At 49.9% G+C, this 12,249-nt stretch overlaps 1 protein-coding gene across 9 annotated transcripts in view; it reads left to right on the top strand.

Moving 5' to 3' along the window:
• Positions 1-12,249, top strand: part of ltbp3 (latent transforming growth factor beta binding protein 3) — a 236,795-nt gene that overhangs the window by 122,888 nt on the left and 101,658 nt on the right. For 8 of the 9 annotated variants that reach the window (XM_059641654.1, XM_059641649.1, XM_059641648.1 and 5 more), the window contains exon 5: positions 10,655-10,738. In XM_059641654.1, the coding sequence (XP_059497637.1) occupies positions 10,655-10,738 (84 nt within the window). Of the gene's footprint in view, positions 1-2,765; positions 2,947-10,654; positions 10,739-12,249 lie in introns of those variants that run through there. The other variant, XM_059641655.1, reaches the window with a different exon arrangement.

Raw genomic sequence — 12,249 nt, 5'->3', positions numbered from 1 at the left:
GTGCTGAGGGTGTGGCCAATGTCGGAGGGTCAGTGCTGAGGGAGCGGGCACTGTCGGAGGGTCAGTGCTGAGGGAGTGGGCACTGTTGGAGGGTCAGTGCTGAGGGAGCGCTGCACTGTCGGAGGGTCAGTGCTGAGGGAGTGGGCACTGTCGGAGGGTCAGTGCTGAGGGAGCGGGCACTGTCGGAGGGTCAGTGCTGAGGGAGTGGGCACTGTTGGAGGGTCAGTGCTGAGGGAATGGGCAGTGTCGGACGGTCAGTGCTGAGAAAGTAGGCAGTGTCGGAGGGTCAGTGCTGAGGGAGCGGGCACTGTTGGAGGGTCAGTGCTGAGGGACTGGGCAGTGTCGGACGGTCAGTGCTGAGGGAGTGGGCACTGTCAGAGGGTCAGTGCTGAGGGAGCGCTGCACTGTCGGAGGGTCAGTGCTGAGGGAGTGGGCACTGTCGGAGGGTCAGTGCTGAGGGAGCGGGCACTGTCGGAGGGTCAGTGCTGAGGGAGTGGGCACTGTTGGAGGGTCAGTGCTGAGGGAGTGGGCAGTTTCAGACGGTCAGTGCTGAGAAAGTAGGCAGTGTTGGAGGGTCAGTGCTGAGGGAGCGGGCACTGTTGGAGGGTCAGTGCTGAGGGACTGGGCAGTGTCGGACGGTCAGTGCTGAGGGAGTGGGCACTGTCAGAGGGTCAGTGCTGAGGGAGCGCTGCACTGTCGGAGGGTCAGTGCTGAGGGAGTGGGCACTGTTGGAGGGTCAGTGCTGAGGGAGTGGGCAGTGTCGGACGGTCAGTGCTGAGAAAGTAGGCAGTGTCGGAGGGTCAGTACTGAGGGAGCGGGCACTGTTGGAGGGTCAGTGCTGAGGGAGTGGGCACTGTCGGAGGGTCAGTGCTGAGGGAGTGGGCACTGTTGGAGGGTCAGTGCTGAGGGAGTGGGCAGTGTCGGACGGTCAGTGCTGAGAAAGTAGGCAGTGTCGGAGGGTCAGTGCTGAGGGAGTGGGCACTGTCGGAGGGTCAGTGCTGAGGGACTGGGCAGTGTCGGACGGTCAGTGCTGAGGGAGTGGGCACTGTCAGAGGGTCAGTGCTGAGGGACTGGGCAGTGTCGGACGGTCAGTGCTGAGGGAGTGGGCACTGTTGGAGGGTCAGTGCTGAGGGAGTGGGCAGTGTCGGACGGTCAGTGCTGAGAAAGTAGGCAGTGTCGGAGGGTCAGTGCTGAGGGAGTGGGCACTGTCGGACGGTCAGTGCTGAGGGAGTGGGCACTGTTGGAGGGTCAGTGCTGAGGGACTGGGCAGTGTCGGACGGTCAGTGCTGAGGGAGTGGGCACTGTTGGAGGGTCAGTGCTGAGGGAGTGGGCACTGTTGGAGGGTCAGTGCCGAGGGAGTGGGCAGTGTCGGACGGTCAGCACTGGGTCCGTGCTGACCCTCCGACAGTGCCCACTCCCTCAGTACTGACCCTCTGACAGCGTGGCTCTCCCTCTGTCCTAGCAGCGGGAATGTCGACCCGGAATTGGGTCCGACTTTCTGGAGTGAAAGCGGAGGTGAGGAGTGGAAAGGTTGGGGAGACAGTCCTTGGAGCAGTGACAGGCCACAACCCTGAGCCTAGGGGTCACGGCTGCAAAATGCTGTTAACTTTCAGCAGCAGGGGAGGGAACAGATGGGGCGAGCATCTTGAGTCTGAATAACAGAATTTCTGTGTCAGAGCTGGGTGTGGGCCTGAATCTGGGAATGGAGAGATTTGGATGGGAGCCATTGCAAAGCCTTTCCTTCACGGTCCATTGACTCCGGTCATTCCCAGCTGGAGCCTCATTTGGATTCCTTGGCAGAAGTGGATGTTTTTGTGTTTCTCATCACACATGGGGCTTCTAATCCCGGCCTCTCTCGGTGCTAAAAGCGGTTTCGTGTTAGCCCTCTGTTGGAGGGAACAGTTAGCCCTTGTCATCGTGACTGGGAGGTATGAGGCCTTCATTCTGACTTATTTTCTCCCAGTCACCACACAATCGTCACCGTTACCAGCCCAAACCCCTTGAGTAAGTCAATGCTTAAGTGTAAATATCTTTGGGAGAGGGGTGGGCCAGCGAAAGGGCTGGGAGGTTCAGACTTGCCAATTCCTCCCCATCCTACATTCGCAATGCCTCCCAGGTGTCTGACCCGGGCACTGTTCTAAGCAAAACCTTGGAGGAAACTCGCAACGTTGGAGCAGGAGCGGGCCATTCTGCCCATCTGCTATTCTGTACGGCTATTACGGCCATCCAATTCAATGGCTTTCAACGATCCGTCAGCACTGACCCTCCAACAGTGCGGCGCTCCCTCAGCACTGACCCTCCGACAATGCCCACTCCCTCAGCACTGACCCTCCAACAGTGCGGCGCTCCCTCAGCACTGACCCTCCGACAGTGCCCACTCCCTCAGCACTGACCCTCCGACAGTGCTCGCTCCCTCAGCACTGACCCTCCGACAGTGCGGCTCTCCCTCAGCACTGACCCTCCAACAGTGCGGCGCTCCCTCAGCACTGACCCTCTGACAGTGCCCACTCCCTCAGCACTGACCCTCCGACAGTGCGGTGCTCCCTCAGCACTGATCCTCTGACAGTGCAACACTCCCTCAGCACTGACCCTCCGACAGTGCAGCCTTCCCTCAGCACTGACATATCGTATTGCCTTAAGGTTAAGCTGGATGGAGGCAGACGCAGTGTTGGTGTTAGCAGGGGACTGTGTGCTGTGTTTTCAGAGGAGTTTGGCTCCTCGGTCCCATAGCAGCGGTTTGAGATAGTCAACCCATGAGTGGATGGGGTATGGCCACATTGGAGCGGTCAGGCATGAGTAATCAATTGGAATCATATCTGGAAAGTCTTTGTGAATTTGCACAGAAGGATTACTCCAGAAGCAGGAGACCATTTGGCCCCCGAAACCCATTCTGCTCACCTGGCAGCCTGACATCCATGTCCATGCCATTGATCAAAATTCTATCAGGTAAATCTAAGCAGGGCCTTCGCCCATTCATTATGACACTGTCATGCCTGTTTGGGGAAGCAATGTTGAAAATCAAACCCAGAGGTGATGAAAATTGTTAACATTTTCAATAATTTGCCTGAAAGCAGTAGAAATCATGGACCTGGGTTTCCATACTAATCACGTATTACTTCATCTGCAAATAATTAGACTCCAGCCAAAATTAAACAGATATAAACTTTGGATTGTAACACGATAACTTAAACCCTATTCCTCTTCTTAAAATCCCCCTTAAACCACATAGACGGACAAACAGATCGGAAAAGTAGTTCGTGAGCGGAGGAAAGACCCTCACGTTTTGGAGGAGATCTGTAGCTCAGGTTGTGCATGTTGAGGTTGGTTGGCTCGCTGAGCTGGTTTGCCCTTCCACAGATGTTTCGTTACCGTGCTGGGTAACATCCTCAGTGCAGCCTCTGATGAAGCGTCGGTGTGTTTTCCCAGAGATAGTAGGAGCTGCAGACACTGGAGAATCTGAGATAACAAGGTATAGAGCTGGATGAACACAGCAGGCCAAGCAGCATCAGAGGAGCAGGAAAGCTGACATTTCAGGTCGAGACCCTTCTTCAGAAATGTTTTCCCACCTGGTTTTTAAACTCTGGGGTCCATTGTGATGGATTGCCTCACTTCCGGGTTTCCTCGGTAGCGGAATGTATATGGAGTTGAGTTCAATGTGTTTATTAATATGGAGTGCCATGCTTTCAGGAATTCTGTGCTTGTCTCTGTCGAGCCTGTCCCAGGATCTTGCTGTTGTCCCAGTCAAAGTGGTGGTTCTCCTTGTCCATGTGGATTGAGATGAGTGAGTATCGGTCGTGTCTGTGTGTAGCCAGTTGGTGCTCATGTTCTCTTGTTATTAGTTTCCTTCCTGTTTGTCCGATGTAGTGTTTCTCACAGTCTCTGCAGGGGGTCTTGTAGATGACATCCGTCCTGTCCATGGTGGGGATTGGGTCTTTAGTTTGGGTGGGCACTTGTTGTAGGGTTGATGTGGGCTTGTGTGCCACCCTGGTGCCCAGCGGTTGTAGAAGTTCTGGAGACCAAGATCCTGAGACAGGCTAGACAGAAGCACATTGGAGCGGTCAGGCATGAGTAATCAATTGGAATCATACCTGGAAAGCCTTTGTGAATTTGCACAGAAGGATTACTCCAGAAGCAGGAGACCATTTGGCAGAATTCCTGAAAGCCCTCCACGAAGCAGGCTATTAATAAACACATTGAACTCGACCCCATATACATTCCACTACAGAGGAAACCCAGAAGTGAGGCAATCCACCGCAATGGACTCCAGAGTTTAAAAACCAGGCGGGAAAACACACCGATGCTTCATCAGAGGCTGCACTGAGGATGTTACCCAGCACGGTAACGAAACGTCTGCAGAACAATAAGCCAGCTCGGTCAGCCATCCAACCTCAACAGAGGAAAGACTGGAAAGGTAGTTCCTTGATTCCTCTTCATGAGTTATAGGGAAGCTCCCAATAATTCCTGCTCAGAATTTTCCTTTTCAGTCAACTTTCTTCGGATGCTTCCATTGGTTTGCAAGAGGCACAGGGTGGCTGATTCACTTGCCGAAGCCCTCTGACTTATCATCGAATACAGAACTGTACAGCTCGGCACAGCCCTTTGGGACACAATGTTGTGCCAAATGAAACTAATTCCTTCTGCCTGCCCTTGGTCCATATCCCTCCATTCCTTACATATTCATGTGCTCATCTAAAAGACTCTTAAAGACCCCTATCATATTTGCTTCAAACACCACCCTTGGCAGTGTGCTCCAGGCTCCGACCACTCTCAGTGTAAATAATGTGCCCCTCATATCTCCTGTGAACTTACCCCCTCTCACCTTAAATGCATGTCCCCTAGTATTAGACATTTGAACTCTGGGAAAAATATTCTGACCATCAACTCTATCTCTGCATCTCATAATTTTATAGACTTCTATCAAGTCTCGCCTCAGCCTTCAACACTCCAGAGAAAATAGCCTGAGTTTTTCTAGCCACTCCTAAAAGCTCATACCCTCTAATACAGGCAGCATCCTGGTAAACCCCCTCTGTACCCTCTCCAAAGCGACCACATCTTTCCTGTAATGTGGCGAACAGGAGTGAACACAATTCTCTAAGTGTGGCCTAACTGAAGTCTTATAAAGCTACAACATGACATCCTGACTCCTGTACTCAATTCTCTGACCACCCTATCTACTTGTGTGGCCACTTTCAGGGAGCTATGGACTTGTACCCCAAGATCCCACTGTACGTCAATGCTATTCAGGGTTCTGCCAATAACTCTGCATTGCCTGAAATGTACTAACCCACTCTTGGCAAAAGGCAAACTCAGAAAACAGATTGTCTCATATGCAACTGCAGTCACCACGGAAGAAAGAAACAGTTAAGAATCACAGCTTACAATCTCTGCTGAAGGAAAACTAATCTGGTTAAAGCTAATCTGGTTTAAAGTAGGGGATTTGACTGCGGAGATCAGAGAGATCTCTTGAGCTGGTAGTGAATAAAGCTCTTCTATCTGATAACTTGTTCCCATCCCCAATCTGTTAATGGACCTGACAGCCAATGACACAATTGTTGGCAGGCAGAAGGTCTTTCTTTTCAATATACTGTCACTAGTCCATAGACCAGTTGATTTCTTGTCACCAAGAGAGCTATATCCATACACAACCCCTTGGACCCAGACCAAAACTTGAACAATTGTTTGTTCAGTCAGCAGTTTACACAATGAGTCAGGTTACTTGTTTTTTGAAACATACAGCAATCTTTTAAAGATGTTGGTTTTAAAATACTACTCCTTCATTTCAATCCACAAGTTTAAAAAGCACAAAAGTAAAAAACAGACAGTCTTTACCACAGCCCGGAATTTAGAGACCAGCCTTGTTGAATAGGATGGTTAGCACAATATGATACTGAGGCTTTAAGAGGTTATTTTGTCCTTTTTTTTCAAAGACAGATTTTAGGGCAGAGACACTGATTTGTCTACCAGAGCCACTGGAGTAAACAACTTGTGAGAGCTTGGATTTTTGTTTTAAAAGTTAAAACAATAGAAGCAGGCTGCCTGGGTGTAGTCAAGGTCTCACAGAACCAGGACTTTTAGCTTCGGCTTTCAGCACTTGTTGCTGGGGTTTCAGTAAGGTTGGAAGCTGCAGTAAATCTCTCCCAGATGCTATGCTCTCTCAGAATTTTCTCTTGGCTTTTTCTCGCTCTGGGGTGACTGGAGTTGCATGGAGCCATGGAGAAAGGCAGCTTGGAAACAGGACGTTCGGCCCAAACTGGCCCATGCTGACCACAGTGACCACTCAACTAGTTCCAATTGTTTGCATTTGGCCCATATCCCTCTGAACCCTTCCCACCCATGAACTTGTCCAAGTTTTATTTTAAATGTTGCTTTTCTACCTGCCTCAGCAAATTTCTCCGACAGCCCATTCCATACACGCCCCACTCTCTACGTGAAGAAGTGGCCCCTCAGGTCCTTCTTAAATCTTCCGCCTCTCACCTTAAACCTATGCCCTCTAGTTTTTAATTCCCTGGGGAAAGCACTATCTGCTTTCATTCTATCTATGCACCTATGATTTTATAAGCCTCAATTAGGTCAGTCCCAATCTTCCTAAATTCCTATCTTCCAAGGAATAAAGTCCTATCCTGGCCAACCTCTCCCTATAACTCAGGCCTACTAGTCCTGGCAACATCCTCGTAAATCTCCTTTGTGCGCTTTCCAATTTAGCTTGGCCTTTCCCATAACAGGGTGACCAAAACTGTACACAGTACTCCAAGTGTGGCCTCATAATGTCACATCTCCTATTCTCAATGCCTCGACTGATGAAGGCCAGCATGCCAAATGCCTTCTTCATTGTCCTGTCTACTTGTGATGCCACTTTCAACAAACTATGTACTTGTACTCCTAGCTCCCTCTGTTCCACAACACACCTCAGGACCATTCACTGTATAAGTCATACCTTGGTTTGACTTTCCAAAGTGCAACACCCCACACTTATAGAACAGAGAACATAGAACATAGAACAGTACAGCACAGAACAGGCCCTTCAGCCCACGATGTTGTGCCGACCATTGATCCTCATGTATGCACCCTCAAATTTCTGTGACCATATGCATGTCCAGCAGTCTCTTAAATGACCCCAATGACCTTGCTTCCACAACTGCTGCTGGCAACGCATTCCATGCTCTCACAACTCTCTGTGTAAAGAACCCGACTCTGACATCCCCTCTATACTTTCCTCCAACCAGCTTAAAACTATGACCCCTCGTGTTAGCCTTTTCTGCCCTGGGAAATAGTCTCTGGCTATCAACTCTATCTATGCCTTTCATTATCTTGTATACCTCAATTAGGTCCCCTCTCCTCCTCCTTTTCTCCAATGAAAAAAGTCTGAGCTCAGTCAACCTCTCTTCATAACATAAGCCCTCCAGTCCAGGCAGCATCCTGGTAAACCTCCTCTGAACCCTCTCCAAAGCATCCACATCTTTCCTATAATAGGGCGACCAGAACTGGACGCAGTATTCCAAGTGCAGTCTAACCAAAGTTTTATAGAGCTGCAACAAGATCTCACGACTCTTAAACTCAATCCCCCTGTTAATGAAAGCCAAAACACCATATGCTTTCTTAAAAACCCTGTCCACTTGGGTGGCCATTTTAAGGGAACTATGTATCTGCACACCAAGATCCCTCTGTTCCTCCACACTGCCAAGAATCCTATCCTTAATCCTGTACTCAGCTTTCAAATTTGACCTTCCAAAATGCATCACCTCGCATTTATCCAGGTTGAACTCCATCTGCCACCTCCCAGCCCATCTCTGCATCCTGTCAATGTCCCGCTGCAGCCTACAACAGCCCTCTATACTGTCAATGACACCTCCAACCTTTGTGTCGTCTGCAAACTTGCTGACCCATCCTTCAATCCCCTCATCCAAGTCACTAATAAAAATTACAAACAGTAGAGGCCCAAGGACAGAGCCCTGTGGAACACCACTCACCACTGACTTCCAGGCAGAATATTTTCCTTCTACTACCGCTCGCTGTCATTCTGTTGGCCAGCCAATTCTGTATCCAGACAGCTAAGTTCCCCTGTATCCCATTCCTCCTGACCTTCTGAATGAGCCTACCATGGGGAACCTTATCAAATGCCTTGCTGAAGTCCATATACACCACATCCACAGCTCGACCCTCATCAACTTTTCTAGTCACATCCTCAAAGAACTCGATAAGGTTGGTGAGGCACGACCTTCCCCTCACAAAGCCGTGTTGACTGCATTTAATCAAGCCATGCTCTTCCAGATGGTCATAAATCCTATCCCTCAGAATCCTTTCTAACACCTTGCAGACGACAGACGTGAGACTTACTGGTCTGTAATTGCTGGGGATTTCCCTATTTCCTTTCTTGAAGAGAGGAATTACATTTGCCTCTCTCCAGTCCTCAGGTACGACTCCAGTGGAGAGCGAGGATGCAAAGACCCTCGCAAGTGGCGAAGCAATTGCATTTCTCGCTTCCCAAAGCAGTCGAGGACAAATCTGGTCCGGGCCTGGCGACTTGTCAATCTTAATGTTTGACAAAATTTTCAGCACATCAGCTTCCTCTATCTCTATCCATTCCAGCATGCACACCTGCCAAAAACTTGCCTGCCACTGATGTCAGGCTCACGGGCCTGTAGCACCCTGTGTTGGTTTTGTTACCTTTCTTTGCATGTGAGGCGACCTGTTTTCTGAATTTTCCTTTTGCCAAGGGGGTGTGCTTGTGGGATGTTACGATATTGGAACAGTTAATTAGTAACAATCACTGCATCTGTTATTCCGGTGAAGTTTTCAATAGAGTTAAGTTATTCAATTCCTTCATTCTTCTGTCGTATTTTAACTGTAGTTGATGATTAAAATGTGCCTTGCTTTAAATCCAGCAGTTTGACCAATCGAATTGCACCTGGAACAGACCTTACATTTACCTTTAGAATAAGATAAAGTTGGAGTCGAGATTATCTTTTGAACATTTGGATGAGTTTTGTCTGGTCCATAACAAGGGATAGACATGTTTCTGGACAGTGAAGGGGATTATAATAATAGCATGGGGCGAATCAATGACGGTGGCACGGTGGCTTAGTGGTTAGCACTGCTGCCTCACAGTACTGGGGGCCCGGGTTCAATTCCACCCTTGGGTGACTGTCCGTGTAGAGTTTGCACGTTCTCCCCGTGTCTGCATGGGTTTCTTCCAGGTGCTCTGGTTTCCTCACATAGTCTAAAGGTGTGCGGGTTAGGGTGGATTGGCTGTGCTAAATTGTCCCATTGTGCCCAGGGATGTGCGGGTTAGGGTGGGTTGGCCGTGCTAAATTGCCCCATAGTGCCCAGGGATGTGCAGGTTAGGGTGGATTGGCCGTGCTAAATTGCCCCATAGTGCCCAGGGATGTGCAGGTTAGGGTGGATTGGCCGTGCTAAATTGCCCCATAGTGCCCAGGGATGTGCGGGTTAGGGTGGATTGGCCGTGCTAAATTGTCCCATGGTGCCCAGGGATGTGCGGGTTAGGGTGGATTGGCCGTGATAAATTGTCCCATAGTGCCCAGGGATGTGCAGGTCAGGGTGGATTGGCCGTGCTAAATTGTCCCATAGTGCCCAGGGAGGTGCAGGTTAGGGTGGATTGGCCGTGCTAAATTGTCCCATAGTGCCCAGGGATGTGCAGGTTAGGGTGGATTGGCCGTGCTAAATTGCCCCATAGTGCCCAGGGATGTGTAGGTTAGGGTGGGTTGGCCGTGCTAAATTGTCCCATAGTGCCCAGGGATGTGCAGGTTAGGGTGGATTGGCCGTGCTAAATTGTCCCATAGTGTCCAGGGATGTGCAGGTTAGGGTGGGGAATGGGTCTGGGCACGATTCTTTTTGGAGGGTCAGTGTGGACTTGATGAGCCAAGTGGCATGCTCCCACACTGCAGGGGATCTATGAAAGTGACATGCTTTTCTGCGTTTACAGTAAAGCACTAAAAAAGCATTTAAGTCGGAAACTTAAAAACAGAATCGAACAGATCAGCCATGCCCTTATCGAGTGGTGGGACAGGCTTGAGGGGCTGAATGTCCTCCTTACAGATACAGTCATACAGCACGGAAACAGACCATTCGGCCCAACCAACCCATGTTGAACATTATTCCAAACTAAACTATTTCCACCTGGCCCATATCCCTCCAAACCTTTCCCTATTCATGTACTTACGCAAATATCTTTTAAATATTGTAACTGTACCCACATCCACCACTTTCTCAGGAAGCCCATTCCACACGTGAACCACCCTCTGTGTAAAAAAGTTGCCCCCGTGTCTTTTTTAAATCTCTCACCTGAAAAATGTGGCCCCTACTCTTGAACTCCCCCACTCTAGGAAAAGACACCATCATTAACCCTATCTATTCCCCTCATGATTTTATAAACCTCCATCAGGTCACCTCTGAACCTCCTACACTCCAGTTGAAATAAGTCCCAGCCTCTATTTATAACTCAAAACTTCCATACCTGGCAACATCCTGGTAAATCTCTGCTGAAACCCTCTCCAGCTTCATAATCTGCTTCTTATAACCGGGCGACCAGAACTTCTTAAGTTTATATGATAGACCGGCCTGCGAGGATCCAGACAGACTTTGTGTTTCCAGTTGTTGGCACAGAATTAAACCTATTTTATTTTTCTCCCCCTCTTAGACTTGGCTGACCCAAAGACTGGCATCAGTGGTGGAGTGGAGTGCCCCCAAGGCTACAAGAGATTGAACAGCACCCACTGCCAAGGTAAGAGTGAGAAAAATAAACAGGAAAGCTGGAGAGACTCAGCAGGTCTGACAGTGTCAGCTGCGAGAGGGCAACGCAATGTGTTCTAAGGACTCGAAACATTAACCATCTGAATTCTTTCTCCCGCTGGAAACTGTTTGAGACCAAAACATTGAAATCCAAGAAAGATGTGGGTATAGTTCCCAGGACTAAAATGATGGAGTTTAATTCAGATAAATGTGAGGTGCTGCATGTTGGGAAGGACTTATACACATAGTGGAAAGGCTCTGGGGAGTGTTGCTGAACAAAGAGACCCTGGGGTGCAGATTCATGGTTCCTGGAAAGTGGACTCCCTAGTAGACAGGATAGTGAAGAAGGCTTTACTGAGCAGCGCGTCGAGTGTAGGATAGCACAGCAGGCCAGGCAGCATCAGAGGAGCAGAAAAGTTGACGTTTCGGGTTGGGACCCTTCTTCAGAAATTTTTCGGGGGGAGGGTGGTTGTCGTGGGGTGTGGGAAGGGAGCTCCAAAATGAATAGAGAGAGGAGGGGTGGGGCTGCGGAACGTAGGTGAGATGGGGATAGGTGAGTGTGGGTAGGGAATGGTGGGGAATTGGACAGTGAGGTGGGAGCAGCGGACAGGTGAGAGGGAAGACAGACAGGTCAAGGTGGCGGGGATGAGAGGGTGGGCTGGTCATGGGATGAGGCCGGCGGGGCGTTCTTCTTCCACTGCTGGAGCCCTCCCAGTAGTTATGGGACGGGTGGCCGTGAAATTATTGTCGAAAGCCATGAAAAACCCGTCCTGTTCACATACGACCCTGCTCCAGATTACATGTGAGTCCAGACCCCCAGCAGAGGGGTTGACTTTTAAATTCTCTCTGGGCCAATAGTGATGGGCGATGAATTCTAGCCTGGCTGGTGATGCCCACATCCTGTGAAAAAAATTTTAAAATGTCACAACCAACTGTATAGAATCATGGAATTCCTACAGGGTAGCAGCAGGCCATTTGGCCCGTCGAGTCACACCAAATCTCCAAAGAGCATCCTGCCCAGACCCATTCCCATACTCTAACCCTGTATTTCGCATGGCCAATCCACCCTAACCTGCACATCCCTGGGCACTATGGGGAAATTGAGCACGGCCAATCCACCCTAACCCGCACATCCCTGGGCACTATGGGGCAATTTAGCACGGCCAATCCACCCTAACCTGCACATCCCTGGGCACTACAGGACAATTTAGCACGGCCAATCCACCCTAACCTGCACATCCCTGGGCACTATGGGACAATTTAGCACGGCCAATCCACCCTAACCTGCACATCCCTGGGCACTACAGGACAATTTAGCATGGCCAATCCACCCTAACCCGCACATCCCTGGGCACTATGGGACAATTTAGCACGGCCAATCCACCCTAACCTGCACATCCCTGGGCACTATGGGACAATTTAGCACGGCCAATCCACCCTAACCCACACATCCCTGGGCACTATGGGACAATTTAGCACGGTCAATCCACCCGAACCTGCACA

The sequence above is a fragment of the Stegostoma tigrinum genome, chromosome 42 (assembly GCF_030684315.1).
Source record: "Stegostoma tigrinum isolate sSteTig4 chromosome 42, sSteTig4.hap1, whole genome shotgun sequence".
NCBI classification, from domain to species: Eukaryota; Metazoa; Chordata; class Chondrichthyes; order Orectolobiformes; family Stegostomatidae; genus Stegostoma; species Stegostoma tigrinum.
Note: the sequence above shows the minus strand (reverse complement) of the source record. Positions and strands in the feature narration are given on the sequence as shown.